Below are 26,173 nucleotides of genomic sequence, written 5' to 3' on the forward strand. Positions count from 1 at the left end.
ATGCAAAAGGTGGGGTCATTTTATTGCCAAAAGTGGCGATATATTTTTATAAAAGCGATGTTATTTTGTCCAGAAATCTGTGTTATTTTAACGGCAAAATAATTGATGATGATTGAGAACCATGCTTTAAGTGACCCACCCATTGTCCTAAATTTAGGATATTATTGACTGGGGATAATTTAAGCAATAATATACATGGAGTATTGACTGAATTCTGAAGTGAACTGAATTCTCAGAGGGCACTAACACTAACTTTCGTTCTGTTAAAAAATAAATGCTTGCCACCAGGCAGAGTTAAGCTAATAGCTATTCAAGGTCCAACTATGTTTCATTTAAACCCACTGAGTTACAAATTGGGTCAGTTTTGATCTGTGTGCTGTGTAAACAACTCTCCACCAGTGCAATTCGTCCCGCAAATGTGGGATGAGCCTGCAGAATGAGGCCACACATGCTGTTTTTGCCATCGTGTTGAATCACCAACGACTTACGTCCATACTGCAAATACAATAATCTTTTTTGGATGACCTTGGGAGCCAAAATTTTAGTTAGCTAGGATTTTCAACAGCTCATTTGGGTGTTATTTCGCTGGGGCAATGGAAAACATAACCTTAGAAAGTCTTCCGTTAGAGATAGATAATCCGTAGTTCACAATTCTGGATTGACGATCATATACCATTGTTAAAATTAATATCTAATAAATAGCATTGCTCATTATTAAAACTTATTATTCTTTATCGACATATCTCTGTAATGAGCACATACTACTCCCGCTCCTGTGACTAAAATCGGTGCGCGTACCCTAATCTTCTCATAGAGCAGTTCTTTGACAGGTCGTATAAGTGAGGTATTTCATCTTATTGGACCGGCAAAAAATGTTTCGTAAGCGAGGTCGTGGTAAAAGTGAAAAGTTTCATAACAGAGGTTGGAAATACATGGGTTCATATGGGTTTATTCTCCGGACCAAAAAAAATCGTTGTATAAGTGAGGTCATCATATAACTGAGGGTCGTATAACTAAGGTTCTACTGTACTCGCATAAACAAAACTTCATATATGCACTGTTGCTTACATTTAAAATATATTTTGTGTTTAATATCTTCAGTATTGCACGTCTAGTGTGAATACTGTACTTGCATAAAAGGTTTAATTATTAACATCACTTGTGAGTTTTGGAATTGAAAATTAGGATAAAATTTAAAGAAAAATGAGATGTAGTAAATGGTAGTTAGAAATTGGGATAGAAAGTTGCATTCAATTTTGACCACCATCTTAATTGCACAACTTTGCAATAATCAAACATGCAGTTTTAATTGGTTGATACTGGGTGACCAGTGCTCTGGAAAATGGGAAGACTGGGTAATCTGTGAATTTTAAGCCCAGTTGCTGGACACCTGTAGGTAGCTCGTAGCAGAAATTTTCATCAGTGCTGATCATTACATTGTACTTCTGCTATATAACCTCTTATTTTATTTCCGAAGGCATTAATGTAATTGGTTCAATTTTGAACACTATCTTCACATCTAGAAATGATATCTCTAATTTTGTTTTGTGGCACATGTTTCATTGTTTTATTTTTATTTAGTCATCATAGTTTATGATATTTCTGTCTATGTTAAGAAAGCAGATGAAGTAATTGTGTTAGCTATGTGTTAATTTTCTTATAATGAAGTTTGAGTGTCTTCCTGTTGACAGGCTGCCACTGCTGGTGCTCGTTGTGACTACGCTCTCTTTGTTGGAGCTTCTGAGAGTAACCAAGAAGCTGTGAAGCCTCTTGCTCCAATGGCTGCTGGATTGAAAATGTATCTAAATGACACTTTCACCACACTGAAGATGACTTCAATTTCTCATTGGATGAAGGTTAGTCTAAGTTACTATATTTTTTTGTGCTTTATTTCTGTTCATCTTAACTTCTATCCTTTCACTATTAATTTCATGATAATTAAATTTAAGCTACTGGATTTAAATCGTGGTCGTCCTTCACTGTTGGATTTAATTGTAACTGTCCCTTAAAATTAGTGTGCCCGTGCAGGCATGGTAGGCACTGAGTGGAGCTTTTTCCCAATGCCTGTATGAGAATGATAGGCATTTAAAGGTTTTCTGTGGATGTAAAAAAGGTAACTTGTACAATTCTATCCTATATGTAGACATTGTGGTCAAAATTGTACCTGTTAAGGGTGTTTATTAAATAAAGGATGTATGCAATGGTAGGTTGAAAGTATTGCAAGTGTTAGTGGAAATTTAAGCATTAGCAACAAATTTTCAAGGGAGGTTCTTTTGGTTAGTGGTATATTTTGGGATAATTCATATGAAGGTGGTGTACTCTGACATGTTTGGGAGATAAGATTTTAAGTGGAGGGTTTTAACCCTTGACCCTGGCACCATTACACTTGCTACAAACTTGATGTACACCCTTGCCTCGCACAGCAAAATTTTGATTTGTGCAATTTCAATTAAGTGCAATTTCGTTCCTCGGGGAAACATCGTAGCCTAATCAAAAAACTGTAATGCTCTAATGATAAAACATAAACTTGCGCTAAGTACACACGAAATTGCTATCATTTTATGCATGTTAATAGTATTGCTTGCCTCAAATCTTCTTTTTTGTTTATATATTAATCGAAATCCATTGCTGTGCATTGGCCTAAAGCATTACTCGTCATTGGGTCCAGATAGCCAGCCTATCGAAGTAATTTATCTTGTCTCCTTAACAGAATTACAATAGCTAATTTAGATCATTAATTAAGCGTGGAGCTAGTGGAAATGAGTATTTTTTTTAAGCGATACGGTTTAAGATGTAATTTTTGCCGTCATAGGTTACCAGGCAACTGACTTCCTGGTAGAGGGTCTACGCTAAAGCCTTCAAGGTCATCGGTATTCAAGGGGGAGAAATGGAGCGGTGGCAGAGTTGCGTATGAATAGCATCAACACATGAAAGGGTCTGCTATAGTCTTAAACACAATGGCTTCATTCCCTCCCAGCAGTCATAGGCTCTCTGCATCTCATGAATACACAGGAATGCAGTGCAGCAGTAGAAGGCGATTTCAATGGAGCCATAAAGAGTAAAAACCAAGAGAACAATGGCAAAAAGTAGGAATGCGGGTAGAAAAATCAAGACGCTATCAAGAAAACCCATAAACCTAAAAGAGAAATTGAAAGAGGTCAATTGCTTAGAAAATGGAGAGCGTCAAAGCGATATTCCACGGAAGTTTAAACTCACAATGCTTTATTCTGAATAAAGACGAAGTTAAAACTTCTAGTTACCTCAGCTGCACCAACTTCAACCAAGCGGTCTACACATACGGAAAGTTCATTGTGAATCTGTACAAAAAGACAAAGGTGGTAATTACTCCGAGACATTTAGTGAAAGCTCCAGATGGTTCCAGAATTTTAAACGGCAAGCAGGTATTTTCAATGCGGCGATATTAGGTGAATCTGAAAGTGTTGATAGCACAGTCACTGCAACATTTTCTGATGAACTCCAAGCTGTGATTGAAAGTGGCTCCTTTCCCCCTTAACTAGTTTTTAGAGTTGACGAGATGATATTGTTTTGGAAAAGAATGCAATCTCGTTCATTCATTTTCAGGGAAGGAAAACCTGGGTCAGGTTTCAAAGCATTTAAAGACTGTTTCACGTAGCTGCTAATGCCTCTGAGGACTTCAAATGAAAATGATTTATCATTCATAAACTCCTCTAGCTATGAAATGGCATTCAAAGTAGCATTTGCCTGTCATTTCGATGAGCGACAAAAGGGCCTGGGTGACACAATAATTGTTTTTAGATTGGTTTGAAAAATTGTCAACTGCCAGCAATTCATTATGAACCCTTGAGATAGTAGATGTTAGCCTACCCGCACGACAGGAGGGAATTTTAAAAGCGCGTACGAATTTTTTTTTTAACGTGAATAAAAGTCTTTAAATGCATGCCTACTATCTTTAAAGATATTTTAAACAATAAATATTTGTATAACTAAGGTTTTCTAAGGCTATTTATGGGAATATATATGATTTAGAGGAAATTCGATACCCAGCACCTATGCTACCAGGAACACATCACTATCTTATCAATGTTAAAACGCTCTTGTATAATGCAAATTCGTATATCGTAAAGAACCCAAGAGATGCATCCCTTGCAATATACAAGGCATGGGTGTATAGGTGCTAGTTATTCAGAAATTACAGTAATTTAAATTCATTGCATAAGTTAGAAAAAATATTTGATTGATGTTTATAGTTACCTAATACATTTTCATATTTTTTTACAGCATTTTGACTCATGGCCTCATTCTTACCCAATTTGTGTCCATGCTGAGGGACAGACTTTGGCAGCTGTGCTTATGTTGACTACTCTTTACAAACGATCTCTTCATGTGTGCCATGTAGCCACCAAGGAAGAAATAGAATTAATCAAGCAAGCCAAGGAGAAGGTCGGTTACTTTCTTGTCATATGAATCTTTGAGTGTTTTTTAAATCATTATTTTTTGTATAATTTGCTAACTTGTCACAAAAAACTATGCTTGAAGAAGTAGCTTTACTCTTACATAAAAATATTTGAATGGAATTGTCTTGGCATAGAATTGAAGCTAATAATGTTCTTTGTTTTTTTTGCAGGGACTGGCTGTGACATGTGAGGTTACTCCTCACCATCTTTTCCTTTCTACTAAGAACTGTTCTCCCAATGATCCACTTTGTACTGTTTGTCCAAAGATTGGAAGTGAAGAGGATAGGCAAGCTTTATGGGACAACATGAAATACATCGACTGCTTTGCTACTGACCATGGTTAGTGAATTGTAGCATTTGGTTAATTGTGCATGAGGACTTAATTTGCCTGTTATAACATTGAATTCAAACTTTGAAACTCAATAACTGGATTGGCTTAAATTCTTCGGCGATTTAAAATGCAGTGGAGCCCACTTAAAGCGAAAAATGTCTTGTGATTTTAATCTCCCTGGAGGACGATAAAAGAACAAGGTTCCCACTCAACCGTGAATAAGCCGTGAATTCCGTAAACAGCAAAAAAAAAACCTGGAAATAGCCGTGAAATTCGTCGTAAAACCTTAAAAACCTCTCTACTTGATTTTAGATGCACGATTGACGGATCAAAAGAAAAATTGATATGTCGATCATATTTCAGGGTCAGTCACTCGCAGACACTGTCCACGCATTTATCTGTACCCGTATATTCGAAGTGCAAATATTGGTCCGTGTGCCATGACGATACACAGACCTTGAGACTGTGATTGGAAGACCGTTAGCCAAAGTGATCATTAACCCTGGCGAGAAATCGAACACCCCTTTACTTCTCTGTCACCCTCCATTTTCTCACTCACAGCCATTAGCCGACCCTAAATTTTGCTAACGATAGGTGATAAGAGCACTTTTATTTTTCCCTTTGTGTTCCCGGCGTTTATCGCGTTTGCTATATTTTTTGTTGACATGCGGCCTGTGATTGCTACGTGATCAATATTTCTTCCTAAAATGGCTTATCAACAGACCGTGAAAACCTGGAAAAAGCCGTGAATTTTATCATTTAGTTAGAGTGGGAACCCTGAAGAAGAAAAGTGTTATGTTGAAGTACAAAATTAGAAATTTTCATGGTCACAGATGATAAGATGAAATAGACCAATTCCACAAAAAATTATGACATCTCTCTCATTACTTAATCAAGGAGATTAAAAAATCATGCAACAATTAGAATCTACTGAGCATGTGTTTTAATGATGCCATCAAAAGAAATCCACTGCTTTAAACATGTGGATATTGACGCTTCTGTGTATAAGTCGCCTCTAGTATAAAAAACTAAGAATGTCCAGATTTTTTTTTCCATTCAGTCTACTTCTTTCCCTTATTTGTGTCACAACTCTTCAATTCCATGATTTACTCCCTGCCCATTAAATGTTTCACTCCCCTCCTGTCAAAACTTTTGCCTTCTTCCCCTCCTTCACTTCTTGAAATTGCCAAAATAAAGGTTAATGACGTGACTTATTGGTTGCTAGTTTTGATGATGATAATGACAAACTTGTGATGCGTGGGTTATTTAAACATAACGCACGAATACTCAAGCAGAAATCAATCCTTAGCACCTGAATTCCTGCAACATGCAAACGTCCACCCGTGTCATGCTCTGATCAAAACCTGCTGAAATTGGGTGACCAACTCCTACCCTCTCCAAATCTAAAGTAGTTTTACGCATACCTACTGATCGCTTGATCCTTGCTTATTAATGAAGTTAGTTTCATATGAGTTGAAAATCAATTTTAAGTGTTACATTCGTCTCGGGGTGGTCAACCACAGATAATTATTTTGATATCCAGAATGTAACATGCTGAACTTACACATCATGAGTGAGGGCTGTTTTCTCTAAGAAATAGTGGGGCGATAGGGAAAGATTCTGTGGAGGGGCGAGAGCACGCCCTTAGGGGAAGATGTGTGAACAAACCAATGAAAAGATATAGATGGCACCTTTCCTTGACTCAACTGTATCATTTTCCACTGATCTCATGACTGAGCCTTGAGGGATGTGTCCAGCTGTGCGACTAGTTGCTAGTGATTGCCAGGTACCCATCCTTGTTGGAACTTAATTAGGTAAAGCTCGTAAGCTCAGCAATCATAAAAATAGTTATTATGGATAAAACCATTTGATAATGTTTTGAAATGTTTTTGACGAGATTGTCTTGAAGAGATTAACTTATACCCATAGGGAGGGATTAGCATCGATACTAGTGTCATTCAAATACTCTTTAGAAAAAGGTAAATAAAGTTATCAAAGATTGGGATAAATTTATTGAAAAGAACACCCAGGGTAAGCAACTGGGACACGATGCTATGTTATAGGACTTAACCCATGCCCTTAGGGGCAGAACCTGCCTTCCCTAGCTTAGACTGTGATGGGACCTATAGGTTAGTCATAGTCAGACATAATTCTGAGCAATATTACCCACTAGTGGGTAATCAGTATGTTCAACTTCATGCTGCTGCCAAGAGATAGTGCTGCATTTGGTATGGTAGGCTTCTACTAAATGAAGAAGGTGGGGGTAATGTTGAGCACTCAGACCCTCTGTATTAGGGGAATGGGTACTCTTTGCATGCCACCTGACAAGCTGTGGCGCTACTATTTTCCAAGAATTTACTGGTTGGCACCTGTACGTCAATTAATCAATTTACTTTTAAGAGGGTTGGAGGTTGAGTACCTAGTTCAAGTGCACTTCTTGTTGTATAATCATTTCTCTGTGGAAAGCTACACTTTCCTTTTTACCAGCTATTTTTCTAGATCATTGCTTTAGTGCTAATAGATATGGAATAAGTGCCTTTTGTTCAGTCTAATTTATATGCTTTTTGCTTTGATTTGAAAATAGTCGCTTTATGCCTGTGATTTTTGTATTGCTTTATTTTGACCTTTTTGATCTATTTTGATGACCTAATTAGACTTTAGAGTAGTTATTGTTTCATCAATTTTTGCTTTTTCATTTAGCTCCTCACCTTCTCTCAGAGAAGCAATCTGGTCATTGCCCTGGATTTCCTGGCTTGGAAACTGCATTGCCTCTCCTATTGACTGCTGTACATGACGAGAAACTTACTTTAGAGGTATGAATGATTGAGATTGAAAAATTGATTGTGTACCTCTTGTCAAATAAATTCTTTACACCTATTAACTTTCCTCGAAGGTTTAGCATTTTTCTTACGTGGTAAATCTCTTTTAGCTTAAATTATATTTCTCCTTTCCAGGATCTTGTTAGTCGTTACCACCACAATCCTATTCGTATATTTGGCCTTCCTCCTCAACGTGATACGTACATCGAAGTTGAGATTGGTAGAGAGTGGAGGATCCCCGAAAATGCCAGCATGCCTGAAAATGTGCAGAAACCAACTGTTGCAGAAAAGATAACTATCTCTGGTTCACTGTCTAAGAAGTTGACAAAGCTCTCTACTAGTCCAGTTGTGATGAATGGTATCAGTGGTCATGATGCAGTAAATGGAGGCATTTACGGAATGAATGGAGACATAGCAGAAGACAAATCTACTAATAAGGAGTCGAGATCAATCAAAATAAATGGACTGCAGCCTGAAATTGTGAGTGCTAACAAGCCTCCCACAGATTTGGAAGTGACAACAAATGACACGAAGAGCTCTGCTGCTGGTTTACCAAAACAATCTACAAAATCAAATGGTAATTTATCTTATTCTTAATTAATTACTCCTGTAGTAATTATAGCCCATTTTTTTATTTCTATGATTACAATGACATGTTGCCAGAATGGTAATAGAGATGCTAAGAGAGTTTGAAATAGCAAATCTCTTCTTAGAAGCAGAGAATTATCTTCAAAACTGAAAAATTTCTTTTTCTTATGAACTATATTGTATATTTTTGGCTTAAAGTATGCATTTTTAATTTGTTTTATGAAGTATTTATTCTGCTAAAAATATCAAATTCACAAATTAATTAAATCAGAGATCTACTGAAATTGGTTAACTTATTCTAAGTACAACTGGTTCTAAATACAGTTCGATTATAGAAGAAAAAAGCACGGTCGTGCCATTAATTTAGCGCAATTACAATTCTAGGTTTTCATGGTTTTGATATTTATGAGACAAATGCGATTGATGTCTCATTAGTTTTAAGAAAAATTCCCTGAAAGTAGAGTAGAAGTACATAACCTTGTATCTTTTCTCTTCCTTGATTGATGGGTGTTGCTTTTATTTTCAGTCGCAATACCGCAGCTCGCTACTCCAAGCAAAGAGAAGGCTTTCCATAGCAAGAGTGGTTGGAGTCCGTTTGCTGGTATGTCTAATATTTTCCATTTTTGCTTGTGAAATACATATAGGGTTTTGATGTGGTATTATTTAAAACAAGGCTGATAAGTAATGTAAAATTTTTGTCCTAAGTAATGGACTCTATTGTTCTGCTGTTAAGTGCATCTTTAAATTCTGGTTCAGGGCAATCAGATTCAGGTTTTTTAAAGACCTGAAATATTTTATTATTTCTAATTCTTGGCATGTAAAGCATATTGCATTTTTTCTAGGCATGGTGGTGAAAGGTGCTGTTCATAGGGTGGTCTTAAGAGGAGAGGTAGCATATGTTGATGGTCAAGTAAGTTCATGTGAGATGTTTGATTTTTAAGTAATCTATTGATAGTAATTAAATATATAAATAAATCGATTGAACATTACGTAAGTAAGATATCTGTACATTGGTTTTTAAGTAGACCCATGCTTTGTGATAGATTCGGCTAAAAATTTGGGCTTATTTTGTGTGTACTTTTTAAAACTTTAAATTTGCAAATTTTTTTTTCACTCACCCAATGTTACCAGTTATATTTGTAATTCCTCGCACTTTTTGTTTACAAAACATATTTTATAATATAGCAACATTATATTTATGTATTGATTCTGTTTATAGTGATTCCAAACTGACTTTAAACTTGGTCATTAACCAGAAATAATCCTGATTCAACATAGGATAGAATTTGTTTTTTGATCGGTCCTCCAGGTTGGATTATTGTTTTTAAGTGAGCATCTACTGTACTTAGTTGTTTGAATGTGTTTGACATATTCTAGTAATATTCTCGTTTGCTCAAAAAAATATTTTTATGCATAAATAAGGGAAATTTCAGGAAGTGAAAATTTTCAATTAGTATTTAAAATGAAAATGCATGGCAATACAGCTTTTTTGCAATGCACTCCTGAACTCTACCCGCAAAATTATGATAAATGAATCCAATAATTTACTTACGTAGACCTGTTAATAATTGAAGAAACTAAATATTAATTTCCCTGATCCACTAAGTAATTTTTCTTTCAACATTAGGTCTTAATTGCTCCTGGCTTTGGTAAAGATGTGCGTGAAATGCAGACTAAGGGTTTGGCTCAGCCTGCTAATTTCATTCCAAGTGGGCCAGTGAATATACAGCAGCCTGTTGGTGATATTTCCAGACAAACTAAAGGTACGTGTACTAAAATGTTGAAGGAGTAGTGTTATTCCTTTTTCTAGTACTGTGAGTTATTACTTCTCTGCTTGCTGTTTGGAAATAGTTTGACGTTCACTGTTTTGCTGTAAATAAATCACTAATCCTATGGGTGCTGAAACACTGGTAAATATAAAATATCTATATAAAAAACCTTCTGAGCAAGAAGGGTGAACCTTTTAATTTTCTTATTCTTATGTAACATGACTCAAATTTTCTGGGGGAGGGGGGGACAAATGGGACATTATTAGGCTTCATCATCAGGGATGGAGACAGTTATATAAATCCATTCACTTTGCTATCATTTGAATAAATCCTTCTATCTAATAATTATAGTTAGTCTTATTGATATGGTAAAGGAATCCTATGCTGTGAAAATAGTTAATGATAAGTAATTTATGACATGTGAATAGACTATATTAGTGGTAAAATAGTAGCTAAAAAAATCTTTGGTTGCTAAAAGCTACGTGTTAACTCATGTGACCCCATGAATGAATTTGAGGTATGTATTAATCCTCATAGTGCAATAATATGGCATAATGAAACATCTTTTGTGTAAACCTTTGTATATATTCGCTTTTTGACTTACAGATTGTTTATTTGTGCTGAAATCTGCCTTTAGAAAAGTTGTTCTATATTTATTTGCTATGCAAGCCCCTTCAGGGAGTGGGCCCACAAGCCTAGGCATTCTTTGCAAACTTGTGTCACAGGCTTCATTAATTTCCCTGCCTTCTGCCACACTGAATTGTGTCCTGATTGTCCATGTTATATTTTTGTAGATGTGTATCCAGTATTCAGGCCTGATCAACTCAGCCGGCCACCATCAGCAACACCTGTCTGCCAACTGGAAGTTAGGGATGTTTGGCACCAGCTGCCAGTGCCAGTTGGGAGTCACATTTTTCAGCAGAGATGTACATCACCCATCCCACAGCATGCATTCCAGCCCCTTGTCCCTCAACCACTTGTGCCTCCGCAAGTGCAGCCCCTGCCTCATGTTCCCCTCCAGGGTGTCCCGCAGGCCAGTGCTCAATCCGCAACCCTGGTACCTTCAATGCATGTGCCTCAACCTTTGTTGCTGCCACCTCCCGTGTCTCAACCTAATCCTGCTCCAGCATTCCAATCTAACACTATTGGAGGTTAGTTGTGTGTAATTTATCTTGGTCTTGGTTGAAGTTGATATGGATTCTTGTTATTAATGGGTAGTCCATTTTTGCCAAGGAGGTACTGGAGGATACTGGAGGGGGTAGTACAACTTGTTCCGAGCGTGGAGCTCAGTGTGGCAGGAATGGGGGTGCTTTGGTATGAAAGCATTACTTTGACCAAAACATTGATAATCCTATAGGAGTCAATGCTAACTATTTGGTGAAATATTCGGTTATGATTGTTGTTACGTTAAAGTAAACTATCGCAAACGAACACAGTAAACCTTTTTTCTATCATTGTGGGAAGGCTTCGTGAAAATATGCCTCGAATATCTTTTCCCAAAGAAAAATTGTCAATCACCACGGTTTGGCTGTGCAACTAGAGTACCCAAAAATAACATTTTACAAGTTTAAAATACCCATTCCCCTGCACTTCTACTGGTAATCAATAAGATTAATAAAATCCTTTCATTACTCTTGTGTCAGCTTAACTTCTAAGAAACGATTTTCTTTTGGGTATTTGATCGTGTTTGAGCCACTATATCTAGGTAATGGATGATATTTATGAGATATAACTTATTATTTCACAAACACTTGTCTTTTTTGTGTATTTGTCATAAGTTTCAAGAAGATATATATAAAAAAATCTATTTTGGACATTTGTCTGACAGTTTTCGAATTGGAACCACTGCCCCCTTCCCAAACAATGAACTTAAACTGCCCCTGAAATTTTCTGAAGAATCAGTGCAGATTTACAGAAAAACCACTAATCCTCTCCACAGAAGCTTAAGAACCTTTTAGCTTAAGACAAGTTTTTGTCAAGGATGTACCCTATCTTCATTTTTGCTTTTCACCCCTGGTTATGATGAAAAGTTCTTTTTATCCATACATTTCAAGGCTAAGTTGCTGAATGGTCTCACACTATTCTCAAGTTCATTGCCTCAAGTTTTTTTTGATTGTACTCTTGTGTGTGCACTGTACTCTGATCTTCAAGCATTAATTTTTCATTGTTTATGATGTAATATTTTCCTTTTCTGATGCTAATTTTTATTCAGTTCACTTAATTAAATTTGCTGATGATAAGGCAGAAGCTAATTATAACTTGAGTGATTCTTGAATGCTCTCCCTTCACACATTGATCCTTGCGTTCAATAATATCGCAATAGTTGTATGTAAAATCATCATGGCATGGTAACAAGTTGCCAATGGTAGTAAGTGTTATTAGCTGTTGCATGAAAATAGTTAGCCTGACTTTTTGAATGATTGTACATAGTATAAGTGTGTATATTGGAACACCATCATCATGGAATTGATTTTTTGTGAATGTATGAGAATATATACAGTGCAGCCTTTTACTCTTGTGATCAGATTAATTCCTTTTTATTTGTTTAAATGATTTTTTTCTTTCCATTTACCAGTTTTGTTTTAAAATATATTAGTGATGGGTCGATTCCAAAATTTTATCGATTCCGATTCTGACATTTCGATTCCGATTCTACCGATACCGATTCCATCGATTCTGATGCCATAGGCTCCAAGAAAAAAATCACTTAATTCCAGGCAACAAGAAAACCACTTTTAAAAATATTACTCTGTGAAAGAGTCAGTTGACAAAAGCATCTTTCAAATAATGACTATGTAATTAAAATATAATAGCTAAATTTCAAAACAGAACATACCTGAAAAGTGATGTTACATGATAGGTGTTACTTAAGAATATTAGCACTCATGTTTAAATTTTTAATAAAAGTATCTCCTTTAATATCTATCTTTTATTGAAAATAGGTATCTAGTCATATCAATAATGTCTCACAAATTTAGTCTCCTTTTACAGACTTTTAATTTTTGCTCAGAAAGCAAAGCATCTTCACTCTGTCATGCTTTGCTTTCTAGAATAGCCTAGGATATCCTAGGATAAAGCCTGTTGCATTTTACATCACATACTTTTCCTGCAGAACTAAATGTCTTTCACTGAACACAGTGGATGGTGGTATGGCAAGAAACCTCTTCGCTAATACATACTTTCAGCCTTGGGTAGGAGATACAAGTCTTTCAGTATTTTCCAGGGAAGGAATTTGGTGGTGCATTCATCTATGATAAATAAGCTTCCACTTTAGCTTCAACAGTGTTTGCTATGGTGACTTTGGGTACTTTTCCAAATACATCACTGTATCTTGACTATATACCTGTCACAGGCTCCCTAGTCTGCATTTGCTCCTTTGGAATATAAAAGGGATTTCCAAGTAGCACTTTTTGATCTCGAGTCGAGTTGAAAATTACTCGCAAGTATCAAGTCGAGTATGATAATTTCTGAACAAGGCAATACAGCAATGCATACTACAATATATTCTACTCCAATTTTCTATGATGAATGTCTAGCCTAATGTAAGAAGGAAAATATAATGAGGATCGTTGATGGTTATTGCCAGAAGTAGGAGATGAATGAAAATTAATGTGTCTTCATCTGTTAAAATTGAAATTAATTAACCCCAAGTAATATGTCGACAATATGTATGTATCCAAACTACAAGGGAGAGCCCTGAGTATAGTAATTTTCACAGCTATAATAAAGATTACATGCTAATTATATGAATCATGCAATATTTGGCCCTTTCAAATTCTCAAGCAGAAAATCCAATTATTCTACATGCTCAGCCAGCAGGTTTTGACATCTCCATGTTACAGTATTACTGCCTGCAGAAAATTGGCTTTCGCTACACACTTGTGTGACTGGGCAAGTACTTTCCTACCAAAATTGCAAGATTTTGAGACTTTGGAATTTTTATTAAAAATTATATCAACGATTTATTTGGACCTTGAATCTTCATGGAATTAAAGTGGACGAAGCGAACAAACTATAGAACTAAACTTTAGTTTTGTAGAGCCAAAAAAATTCTATACTTCTCACGTCATTTAATCAGCGTTAAAATTTCTTGCTCTTTTTAATTTCAAGAAAGAAACTATACGCTACAAATGAATATCACATCGGAGGGACGCAGTAATAAAAAAAGGCTAAAAGATGCCTTGTGTTATGAAAACTCCCCCTTCCGCGCGACTCACCTCTGCGAAGGTGGAAAGGGAAAAAGGGTATCAGTTGTTGCCGTTCGTGGAAACCGTTCATTTTTCTCTCTCTTTAGCATGCTGACTTAATTTCTTCACTTTACTTCAATACCCGAGCCATATTTCTTATGCGTGGGATGGTTCAAAAAAATATCCAATCCTTAGTATTTTATTTCGAGTAATGCTCTAAATGGCCTAGTCGATCTATACATAATCCTTTTTAACATCCTCAGTTTAGTGTTTTAAGTCAATTAAGACGATTATCCATGCTTTACATGACGATTTTCAAGACTAATGTTTTAAAAAACTTGAAAAATCGGCCTCAGTTACCGAGGCTCAGAGGTCCGCTGCGTGTAGGTCAGCCTTGACGAGCGATTGAAAAATCGCTCTAATTTCCTTCGTAGCAAACTTTTTTTTTCCAAGATTTCTAATTAGTAATCTTTATAAATCTCTACTTTATATTGTGGTTCAAATATTCCGATTTATATTTTTCGTAAATGAAAGATAATGTCTACTTTATGTCAAATTTCACGCGAAAAACGGGTCGGCCATTTTGCGTTGTAAAGCCAGACAGATGAGAGCCAAAATCTTCAAAAGTCATTGAAAATATAGGAAAAGCACCAGGTCAAAGGAATATTGCGTTTTTGTATTCCATTAAACTCATACCAACGCAAAACCACCTGGATAAATTCAAAGATTTTTTGAGGAAAAACGATATCTCGCGTGGCATTGAAAAATTGGTCATGTTTGGGCCACTGTATCTCACTAAAGGGTCGTATTTATGTAAAACGGCATATAAATCTATATCTGGTTATAATTTATGAGTATTTACGCTAAGTTTCAAGTCTCTATCCCCAAAAAGGTCATTTTGGACTTCATTCCAGCTTTTTCAGATTTCGGACCAGTGCGCGCCGGGTAGGAAGACGATCGGCTGCCGTAAAGCTATTCGGCGCCCATGTCGACAACTATAGTGTATTCGGCAAGCTGAAACTACCAGGCCAAGGCATTAGGATAACTTATCGGCTTTAAAAACTGCATTATAACATGAGTTTCATGATAGCGCTTCCAGTCTGCAGATCGCTGGACCTACTATACTCGAAAGCTCTATAACCTTAACTACTCGACTCGACATTCGCAATGCTACTCGAAACGCTCGAGTCGAGTACCAACTACTCGACTCGACTTGAATTTTCGAGTAATCGCACATCCCAGGAAGATGTGTGTTTTGTTATCATGATTACGAGGCGCGAAAATTCAAATGAATTTTGGAAACGCGGTCGTATATTTTGTGGTTTGAAGTACTACTGGAATGGGAATCGATTTTTCACCTTGGCAAGTACTCGTTTTCGATTCCAGTTCTTGGCCGAGAATCGAGGAATCGAACCGACCCATCACTAAAATATATACAATATTATCACATAGTTGTCATGATAAATTTGACTTTGGTGTAAGATGTTTCATCAAAGTAAATCACATACATAAATCATCGTAAAGGGTCATCTACATATATTACCGTATTTGCACAAATCTAAGACGAACACGATTCTAAGAGGACCCCCCCTTTTTTTGGAACTCTGGAAAAAATTATTTTGAAAAATAATTCCCCCTTTTTTTGGAACTCGGGAAAAAATTATTTTGAAAAATAATTAGAGGAATTCTAGTGCCTATGCATTTATTCTATTTGCATTTTTATATTCATGTTTGTTGTTGTTATTGTTATTTATGCTCATAATCTTTTGTTTATCTTCTGATTGCTGTTTGCTTTGAATATGCAACAGGAGTTTTGAGGTTGCAATTCCAAAAAATGTACTAAATTTCTATATTTTCACTTCTCTCGGCTCTAAAATATTGAGGAATTAACATTAATGATAGATGTAGTGGAATGCTACTCCTGTTTCCCACAGTTGCGAGCACTGCCATGAGAGTCCATCGCCATTAACATTATTGCTTGCTGCGATGGCGGCGTGAGATTGCTTGGCGCACTCGGCAAAATGATAATACCCTACTATAGCCCAAAAGTCATGCATATCACCTTGTTATCGCCAAGATTCAGCTAAGAGCTTGCAGAGGATACAAAAGTCAGCAGTCAACGAAAGATTATATACACCCTGCCACCACTGTCATCGTGAGAGAGAGCTCCAGACCGTACTGTCATATTCACTACCTGCGTCATAATTGGGCGATTAATACTAGTGGCCCTTGGTATTTCTTGTTGTTTTATTCCAAAGTGGCTGTAAACCAAAACTCCCATCAAAAGTAATAAAAGTTAAAATACTTAGGGATTGAGTTCATCAAAATTTGTGCCCGTAAGCAGAAAAATAGGAAATGCAAGCATTTTGAGTTGTACTCTCTAGTTCTTACTATAATGTAACACTACGGCTTGATCAACAAGAAATGATGAAAGAAGATACTTTCACTTGGTGACTTAACTAATTTACATGCTCAAAATAATTCACGAAGACTCATTTTAGATACATTAACTATCACATTCATTTCCACTTGAATCTTTATCACTGTTCTGCCAAAGTTCACTCTCCTCACTTCCACCCATAAGATTAGAAATACCACATTTCTTAAATGCTTTAATAACGATTTCCTCTTTCACTCCTTTCCATGCAGATAAAATGCAATGCAATAACTGAAATAGACGAACCCAGTCTTTACGTGTCCAGATGGTGTCGGCTCCCATTCTTCAGATGCCAACCTTTTCAATTGATATTTAAAAAGTCTTATTAGCGCAAACGTCCAAAGGCTGCAGCTGGGATGTCATACCTCCTGGAATCACAGCCAAGTCACTATCTGCTTATTTCATTACAACCTTCACAGTTGGAGTAATGTGCCCTCAATAAGAATCCAGAACAGGTAGAGACTTTAATTTGAGAAGGTGTCCACGCTGTCGGAACCTTACTTTTAGCCATTCAGCTACCATTTCACTCGTCATCCACCCTTTCTCATTTGCTCTTACTATCACTCCTGAAGGAAAATTCTCACCCTTGGGCACATTCTTACGATTTAGAATTATGTACGGTGGCAGTTGAAACCCATCAGCAGTACAGCACAGTTAGTCTTTGTTTTTCAGCATCAGCAGAAAGTATCTTCACTTCCTTGTCGTAATACCTTAACTTAGAAAGTATCTTTACGTGAATTCCTTTTTTTGTCACTGCATATGCACTGGGCATATCAAAGTAAACTGGCATCTGGCAGCATTACCTATTTGGCCAAGAAAATATCCTTTTTCTTGTCATTTTCTTATCACAAAATGCCGGAATTCAACCAGCTACTCTTCAAAATTTGGTGGAAGTTATTGACAAATCGAAGTTTTCCGACGAAGAAAAAAATCCTTTCCGAGCTTCTTCTTCTGCTTCCTTCTACACCCCAGATCGACTATCTCCAAATCCTCCAAATTCAGTCTGCAGAATTCCCCAAGTCCAAGCTGATTCTTTTGCTTTCACTTGAATAATTTCACTAGAAACTCGTAGTCCTTTAGTCCTAGGATGTAACAAAGTCACTAAGTTTTGTTTCCAATGCTTCGCACCTTCTTTTTTGCGGTCCAGAAAATGCTCTCCTTGTTACTACACACGAGAAAATCATAATCGAATCTTGTCTCCAGCATCTAGCATTACATTCCGAAACACCAAATACTCTTCCAGCTGCAGTATTGGAATTTTTCTCTGCAAATAATATAACTTTTCTGTTGAAAGCGGCAGTGGAATGACTTCTTTTCTCTGCCATCATTATACTCTGAAAGCATGGGGTCACAACTGAATCGATCTCTCTAATCAGAGGCAAATCATGTTGCCTTCTTACCGTTGTTCCGAGAAAAATGGAACGGCTTTGTAGCACTTTATTCCGCGACGACATTGAGGCTTTGACGTTACAATTTAGGTAAATTGTAACCAGTCACACGAACATTTTGCGAGTTGATCGAGCTTTAACTTGAACAGAACCGAACCTAGGGTAAAGCAGGCAAACTCGCAGACATGACAGAAGTGCACCCGGCGGCGATCAATCAGCACGCACCAAATCTTTGCCTGCTGCCGAAAAATGGAAAATCTTTTTTTACTTACATGCAAAATTACTGTTCAGCTATTTTTAACGTTGGTTATTCGTTTTACAGCTATCAGGTGGCAAACTCAGGTATCCATAATTTTTTCCCGACAAATTATGCAACCCAATTGATGTCGTGCATTTTGCATGCGATTGTAAGACAAACCCACTTTTCTGCAGGAGTTGGGAGGGAAAAAAACCTTGTTTTAGATTCATGGAAATACGGTATTACCATCATTAAACATACTCATCCTAGGAAATTGTAAACAAACTTCATAAAAACATACATAAATATATCATGTAGAATAACCTTAATATTAACCAGCATCAGATACACTTACTTTTGCTACTCATTTTCTCAATGTACTTTTCAATTTCTCATTCATCTTCTAATCAAAATTAAATTTCCCCTGGACACAGATACCCTTATCCTCTGTGAGAAATCCAGATACTCTCACCCTTCATTGAATTCCTTACATGTACGTTTTAGTCCTTAATTCTTTGTTTTATTCACTACAGCATACATGCAACCTGGATCAGTGGTGCCTTCATCCCACAGCAGTGGCCTCACTGGAAGGCACATTTTAACCGTCGATACTTTTTCCAAGGAGCAAATGAATGAAGTATTCAACCTAGCTGCTACTATGAGAGCAAATGTTCATAGAGACAGGCCATTAGATCATATCCTTAAGGTAATTTAGTTAATATTTTGTTAGATACAGATGTATTTTATGCATTACATAGAATTGACTTGATGTTTATGGAGGTGCATGTGTTTAATTCCGTAGATAAGTTAAAAGGATCATTTTGAAGTTTGTGGGATATTGAAATTTAATTAACCGTTTATTATCCTACACACTGCTTAATTCTGATTTCTATGGGTGTTCAAGAGACATTTATCCTCCGCTGCAGTCGTTAATTAGTTGAAATATTTAAGTATTTTGTATACTGTTGGGATATCAGTTATGAGTTTAATATCACTACATCTGGGTGCCAATTATATCCGAAGGTGAAGACTGAAGCCTCTCAATTCCCATAATCATTCTTAATCATTGCTTCTATTTTGTGTCAGCTATTTCACTGAGGAGTGATATGTGTCTTTGCCTTAACTTGTGTATTTGTTTAAAATTCTGAAAATGAAGTTTTGAAAAGCAATTACTTACCTCTGAGAAGAGTTCTTGGGATCTCCACTGAGTCAGGAACTGCAATACTGCTGATGTTTCGATGCCCAATTCGGCCATCTGCTGCTCAGGGCTCGATGAATTCATAACCCAGGAGACGAATATTTTTTTACATGTTAATCATAAGTCTTTTACGATAGACTGCAATCAGTCATTACAATGCAATTCTTGCTATGTCTTGTTCTCACTTTAATTACCATCTACTGTAATTTTATAAAAGATACAGTGTCCGGCGTGATACGGTGGAAATCTTTGATATTCAGCTTAGTAAAACCACTTGTCTGTTTCCACACACTTTTATTTAAACCGACCATGGTTTCGGCAACTCGTGCCTTGATAATGGTACCTTGATAATGGCAACTCGTGCCTTGGTAATGGTACTTTGATAATGGCACGAGTTGCTGAAACCATGGTCGGTTTAAATAAAAGTGTGTGGAAACAGACAAGTGGTTTTACTAAGCTGAATACTGTAATTTTATCATTTAATCTCATTAACACACATTTTCAGTTATTTGACTCTCTTCAGTAGAGGGTGATTACTTTCAATTTTAGTGAATGGTAATTCTGGAAGTATTTAAAAAAAGTATAAAATCATTATGCTTGGCATATAGGTTGATAAGAAAGGTAAATAAAATTGTACAAAACTAAAGGTTTACACTTGAAATAATTAGCCCATTACATGAATCTGTAGCTTATCTGGATTTGTAATTGTTTTGCTGGGTAAACATTCTCCCTCACAATAAGTGGGTCACTATTTCCCTTGTCTATTACAGCATTGAATTGGATTGAGACTCCATTACAATTAAATCTATCATATAATCAAGATTTTATTAATTGTAAAGCACCACTAATTGTGCATTTTTACGACCATAGAAATGTTGCTAATTTACTCCCTATTGGAAAAAATCATGGGAAAAAATTCAATTGAAATGTTCCATTGAAAAGTGACAAATTTCAATGGAACAGTTCAATTGAAAAATTTTCAATGGAACAGTTCAAATGAAAATTTTTACAATTGAAAAAAAAATCCATTGAAATTTGTCACTTTTCAATGGAACAGTTCAATTGAAAAAATTACAAATACATTAATGCATCCAATATGGTAAACTTATTAGGTAGAATATACTTAACATCTAAATTTCACGAATCCCGAATTCTGAATAAATAAAACATGTGAACAAAAATTAAAGTTGAAATATTTTTAGAAGCAGTGTCATGAAAACTTTAATTGGGCTTTTCCACATCTTACATCACTTCTCACAATCATGAATAGTTATCGAAAATCTGTATAGTTTTGCCATGATTATCAGAACAACAACTATACCATGAGAGCCACATCTTTTACCAGTTCAAACAACGTTGAATAGTTGTCGAAAAGAAGACGTTTTTCCGCGATTAGCGATAACAACTTCACCAACAAATATCTCACACGTCTTTATCTAAGAAAGGCTTCTTTAAAATACTGATAAATATACTTTTGGTTTGACATGAAGCCAACATAACTTGTTTTTCACAACAGAAACATGTCACTCATGTTTATACAAGAACACGGGAATTTCACTTCACACAAACAAACCTGCGTGATACACACTATTCCGACAATGCTAGTAGTTTTTTGTCGGCGACGTAACGCACGTACGCATAATTAAGTTATATAAATAAGCTTACATTTTAAACACAAACGTTAGTATAACCAGTCAAAAAACTGAAGGCAAACGATACATTACTAAATGAACACACTACAGCACAACAATCACATCAAGACTTCCACCAACTTCCACCAACTTCCACTATATATCACGGAAGAAACACACGAATGACCTAAAACAACGCTGTGGGGATCAAGCACAGGTTAAATAACAACGATACTAAATAGTCTTTTCTCCACAAGCAAAAAATTAACCACAACTGACCACAACCCAGTCAACCATATGCACGTAAACATATGAATAACGGTATAACGGTATTTTTTATTTCAATTGAGTATTTGAGATTTCAATGGAGTATTTGAGATTTCAATAGGACATTTGGGAATTCCATTGAAAATTTGAGAATCCAATGGAATACTTGAAAATTCAATTGTATCTTTTCTTCGAATTCCATTGAATTTCCTAATATTCAATGGAATATTCGTATTTTCAGTTGTAAATTTGAAAATCCAATGGAATTTTTGGATATTCCATTGAAAACAAGGAAATTCCATTGAAAATTGGCATTTTCAATTGATTTCAATTGGAATTTTCAATGGAATCGGCTGATTTTTTCCAATAGGGCTGTGACATGTTACAGTAATTTAATATTTTTATGTGGATAAAAATATATACCTAGTCCATCATTAAATTAAATTATGAAGTATAGAACACACATGAATTTTACTCTTGAGATCAAATAATCTAGTTTCCTATGTTTTAGTCATTATAATTTGTGGATGCATAACTGTTTTACAGCAGATTACCATTTAGTTCCTCTCCTCTCTTTTCCAGGGCAAAGTAATGGCTTCAATATTTTACGAGGCTAGCACCAGGACATCCTGCAGCTTTGCTGCTGCAATGCTGAGGCTTGGAGGCCAAGTTGTTCATGTTGACAGTATATCCTCATCTGTTACTAAAGGGGAATCTCTGGAAGGTAAGAGCTGCTATAAATTGCCTTTAGAAGCTACACTGGTCGCCATTCCTTGCTTAACCCATTGTGCTGAAATGATGAGTTTAGCTCATCATGAACTTCAAATGACAATGATGAGTGTAGCTTGTCAGCACTATTTAGGGGAATAAGGTATATGTACAAGTTAAACAATGTTAACACGTTGCGTACGGATGGCGAGAATTCTCGTCATTTTTTTCCTGAACGTTCCGGACGGATGACGAAGATTCTTGTCATTTAGGCGCGTCAACCAAAACAATTTTAAAGCGTGCAATCCGTATTCGTTAGAACGTTTTCAGTTGTTGTTCGTTATTAATAATGAATTGATACATCATAATGTTTGGTTGGGTAAAGTTATATTCTAAAAATTAGCTTTTTAACCATGTTTAAACCAAAGGCATTACGCCCGAATAGGCACATATTTTCATTCTCACCACCTCCACCCAGAATCGGCGTTTCTCTTCTCACCAGCGTTGGCATCTTATTTATCTTTTTCCTTGAGTTACCCCACACACTTGGCTCATTATTTCCCAAAGAGTCTATCCACATGGCCTTGTTTTATCTAGCGAGTTTGACCCTTATCTTCATCGCCGCTTCTTCAAGATGCACTCTCAGCAAGTGGACTGCTCTGCTCCGTCAACATAAACATTCTCGACAAAAGGAACTGGGGGACTCACAATGAGGCCCCCAGTTCTTTTGGTCCATGCCATGGATGAAGATGATGCTCTCTTACTTATTTCCTGCCTCTGGGTTAGTTTCCTCTCCTAATGTGTCAAGAGCAGTTGGTGTTTCCCTGAGTCCAAGTGAATAGAACATTTGGTGTCAAGTTTTTCTCGCTTGAAGGTTTGCTCGCATTTGTGCTCTAAAAACCACTCATAAGAATATTCCATATTATGGCATCACATCGGAAGGACAACACTTTGGATGAAGAAGAAATTTTGTTAGACTTGTGTGCTGATGATTTGTCAGATGTACCATTAGGGTATGACGAAGATAACGACGAAAGTGAAAGCGATTCTGATGTTGTGGTGATTATGAAAACTAGAAAACTTATTCCTCTAGTTATCAGTGAAAGTGACTCCGATGCGAGTGAAAATGAAGACAATGCTTTGGCAGGAAGTTCTACTTCATGGGAAAACATAGATTTTGAGAGACATTTAGAGCAATTTTTGGGCCAACCTTGAGTGAAGCGATTACCAGAAAATTCCAATAACATCCTTGACGTAGTCTCACTATTTCTTGGTAATGATTTTTTTGAAATGATGTGCCATTAATCCAATTTGTATTACTGTCAAAATAAGCATAAATACAAAGAATCGCCAAAAACAGGGAAGTGGTCAAACATAACCATGGCTGAAATGAAAAAATTCTTTTCTATTTTGATTCTGATGGGTCAAGTGAGGAAAGATACGCTGAAGGAGTATTGGAGTACAGATCCTTTCATCGAAACAAAAATATTTAGAGAGCTACTGACGCGAAACAGATTTGAGCTGATATGGAAAGCGTGGCATTTTAGTGATAACGAAGCATTCGCAGATACTTCGGATAGACTATATAAAATAAGACCCACCGTGGAATACTTAGTTGAAAAATTTCAAAATGTGTATAAACCAAAGCAGGAATTGTCACTTGATGATGCCATGATTCCATGGAGAGGAAGATTGAAAATCAAGACCTATAAACCTGCAAAAATAGTAAAATATGGGTTACTAGTTCGAATGGTTTGTGAAAGTGATTCTGGCTACATTAGTAATTTAGAAATTTATTCAGCCGAGGGGAAAAAATTAGAACAAACCATCTTGTCTCTTTTGAAGCCACATCTCAAGCTTTGGCATCATGTCTATCAAGACAACTATTATAATAGTGTGAAAACTGCAGAACTGCTCTTAGATAACAAAGTAAGAGTGTGTGGAACCATAAGACCAAATCGGGGACTCCCTCCCACGTTGAAGAGCGAGGCAAAAACTTTGAAAAAGGGACAGAGCACGTTCTCTCGTAAAGGTGAGGTGTTACTAGTGGTTTGGAAAGACAAGAGGGAAGTAAGAATGATTAGCACTGTTCATAACGCCAGCATGGGTAACTCAAAGGTAAAGGATTGGGTTACAGGACAGGCAATCAAAAAACCCACTTGTATTCTAAAATACAATGAGTGCATCAAAGGTGTTGACAGGGCGGATGTGTACTTATCCCATTACTCCATCATGAGAAAAACAATGAAATGGTTGAAGAAAGTCGTGCTTTGGCTAATAAATTGCACTCTTTTTAATGCTTTCAGAGTTTATAAAACTCTAAACAAAAATAATGGCATTCGATTCAAAGGCTTTTTTCTCCAGACCTCCAAAGAGTGGGCAGCGAGTAGGCAGGAGTCGAGTGAATCATTCTCGGACGATGACTGCGATGATAAGCCAACAGGACGGGCCCCTTCAAGAGATCACCCACAGCGCTTATCGAGAGACCTTAGCAAACACCATCTCGTCCCTATTGTGGGGAAGGGGACGAAAAAATATCACACAAGAAGATGCAAAATGTGCGCTACGAGAAAAATTAGAAAAGAAACAAGGTATGTGTGCTCAACTTGCGGCATTCCACTCCACAAGGGAAAGTGTTTCATGGAGTATCACACCAGAAAAAGATTCTGAAATTATTTGTGAGTATTGCATTCAAAATTGCATGAAAAATTTTTAATTTTTAAATAAGTTATGGCATTTTTTCGAATGGAAGGTTTGCTCAGTGAGTGATGTTTAAAAAACCGCCGGAACAGAGGGTTAAAAGGAATTTAAATACCCTGGTACGCAACGTGTTAACCTGGATCCGCCCAAAATATTTTTTTTTGAGATTAATAATTCATATTCTAGGGGAATGCTAAGGGTCTCATTTTTACTACATTCTGAAAATATTACATTGATCGGTTGTGTAGTTCCCGAAATACAGGTTGTGACATAAATGTCACATTGGGTGGATCTGTTGTCTTTTGGTGCAAGGTAATATTTCCCCAGAAAAAGCAAATATTTTTTGCATTTGAGCTGCACAGTTCATTTAAATGATAAAAAACACTAGAAAAACATATTATTAATTACGTACACTATTTTCAAGCTTTTGTTTATATTTGAAGTAAATTGTTTAAAAATTTAGCAATAATTTTCAGAGTTCAATTGCCCATGATTCATACATTGTAGCAATCGATGTAAATTGTGATGTTTTAAGGTGTTCAAATTTTCTGGATTTTTTCAATGTTATTTCACAAATGTGGGGTATATTTAGATTTATAATGTTTATATTATAAACTTGTCAAATACACATCAAGAAAAATTATTTTAAATTTATGTAAAGTTTTCGTCAGGAGTGTTATGAAATTACGGAACCTTGAATTGACACAGTCAATAGATTTGTTGAAGGTACATTTAAATAATATTATTACATGGCTAATAAGTAAAACAGTTGATAATGCATTCATCAATTTTGGAAATTACATAGAATAAATATACATATTTGAAAAATATTCTCACAACGCAAAGAGTGTAATACAGTATAAAATTAAATGAAATTTGAATCAATTTGTTTCAAATGAACTAAAGATTGATTTAGAGTTCATTGCCGGCGTATGCGTATCATTTTGAGTGGTAAGTAGTGAAGCAATATTTGTCCATATTACATGCATCGCATGCAGTGCATTTGACGGAAGCACAATATTCTCCAGCACGGCGACGCAACCTTTTGTTATAGTAAAACAGGGACTAATTGATCATTAGCATCATAACATATTTCACTATCTGCCTCTGTTGAAAATGAAGTAGTACGGCGGCTATACTTGGCTTCGCATCGATGTATGGTCAGTTATGTTTGCACTGTAACACGCCTGATCTCTAAATGTGACATGCAAGGACCAGATTTCGCTTGTGAACAGCTTCAGATTGTGAACAGCTGCATTCAAAAGCCAAGGAAAAATATTCCACCACCACCACCACCAAAACTGATTGTCTTACGCCGAATGAATTGCATGCAAGGATGGATAACAAAATCCGCAATCATACTCCTGCCAAAAGAGAGTTTTCTCAGTGGGAAAAATCCCCCTGAAACGTTGTTTCAATTTAGTGATCTACGGCGAAGCTCCCACAATTTGTCTATTATGTCGGGCATCATATTGT

The 26,173-nt window shown here is 36.3% G+C and overlaps 1 protein-coding gene across 2 annotated transcripts in view; it reads left to right on the top strand.

Annotated features, from left to right (window-relative positions):
• The window catches only part of LOC124167180 (CAD protein), a 141,786-nt gene that overhangs the window by 102,661 nt on the left and 12,952 nt on the right, over positions 1-26,173 (top strand). For both annotated transcript variants that reach the window (XM_046545008.1, XM_046545006.1), the window contains 11 exons: positions 1,692-1,856; positions 4,261-4,422; positions 4,607-4,775; positions 7,468-7,580; positions 7,722-8,163; positions 8,701-8,775; positions 9,017-9,084; positions 9,802-9,937; positions 10,738-11,094; positions 18,727-18,899; positions 21,872-22,013. In XM_046545008.1, coding sequence (XP_046400964.1) covers positions 1,692-1,856; positions 4,261-4,422; positions 4,607-4,775; positions 7,468-7,580; positions 7,722-8,163; positions 8,701-8,775; positions 9,017-9,084; positions 9,802-9,937; positions 10,738-11,094; positions 18,727-18,899; positions 21,872-22,013 — 2,002 coding nt within the window. The remainder of the gene's footprint in view (positions 1-1,691; positions 1,857-4,260; positions 4,423-4,606; positions 4,776-7,467; positions 7,581-7,721; positions 8,164-8,700; positions 8,776-9,016; positions 9,085-9,801; positions 9,938-10,737; positions 11,095-18,726; positions 18,900-21,871; positions 22,014-26,173) is intronic.

The sequence above is a fragment of the Ischnura elegans genome, chromosome 10 (assembly GCF_921293095.1).
Source record: "Ischnura elegans chromosome 10, ioIscEleg1.1, whole genome shotgun sequence".
Lineage (NCBI taxonomy): Eukaryota > Metazoa > Arthropoda > Insecta > Odonata > Coenagrionidae > Ischnura > Ischnura elegans.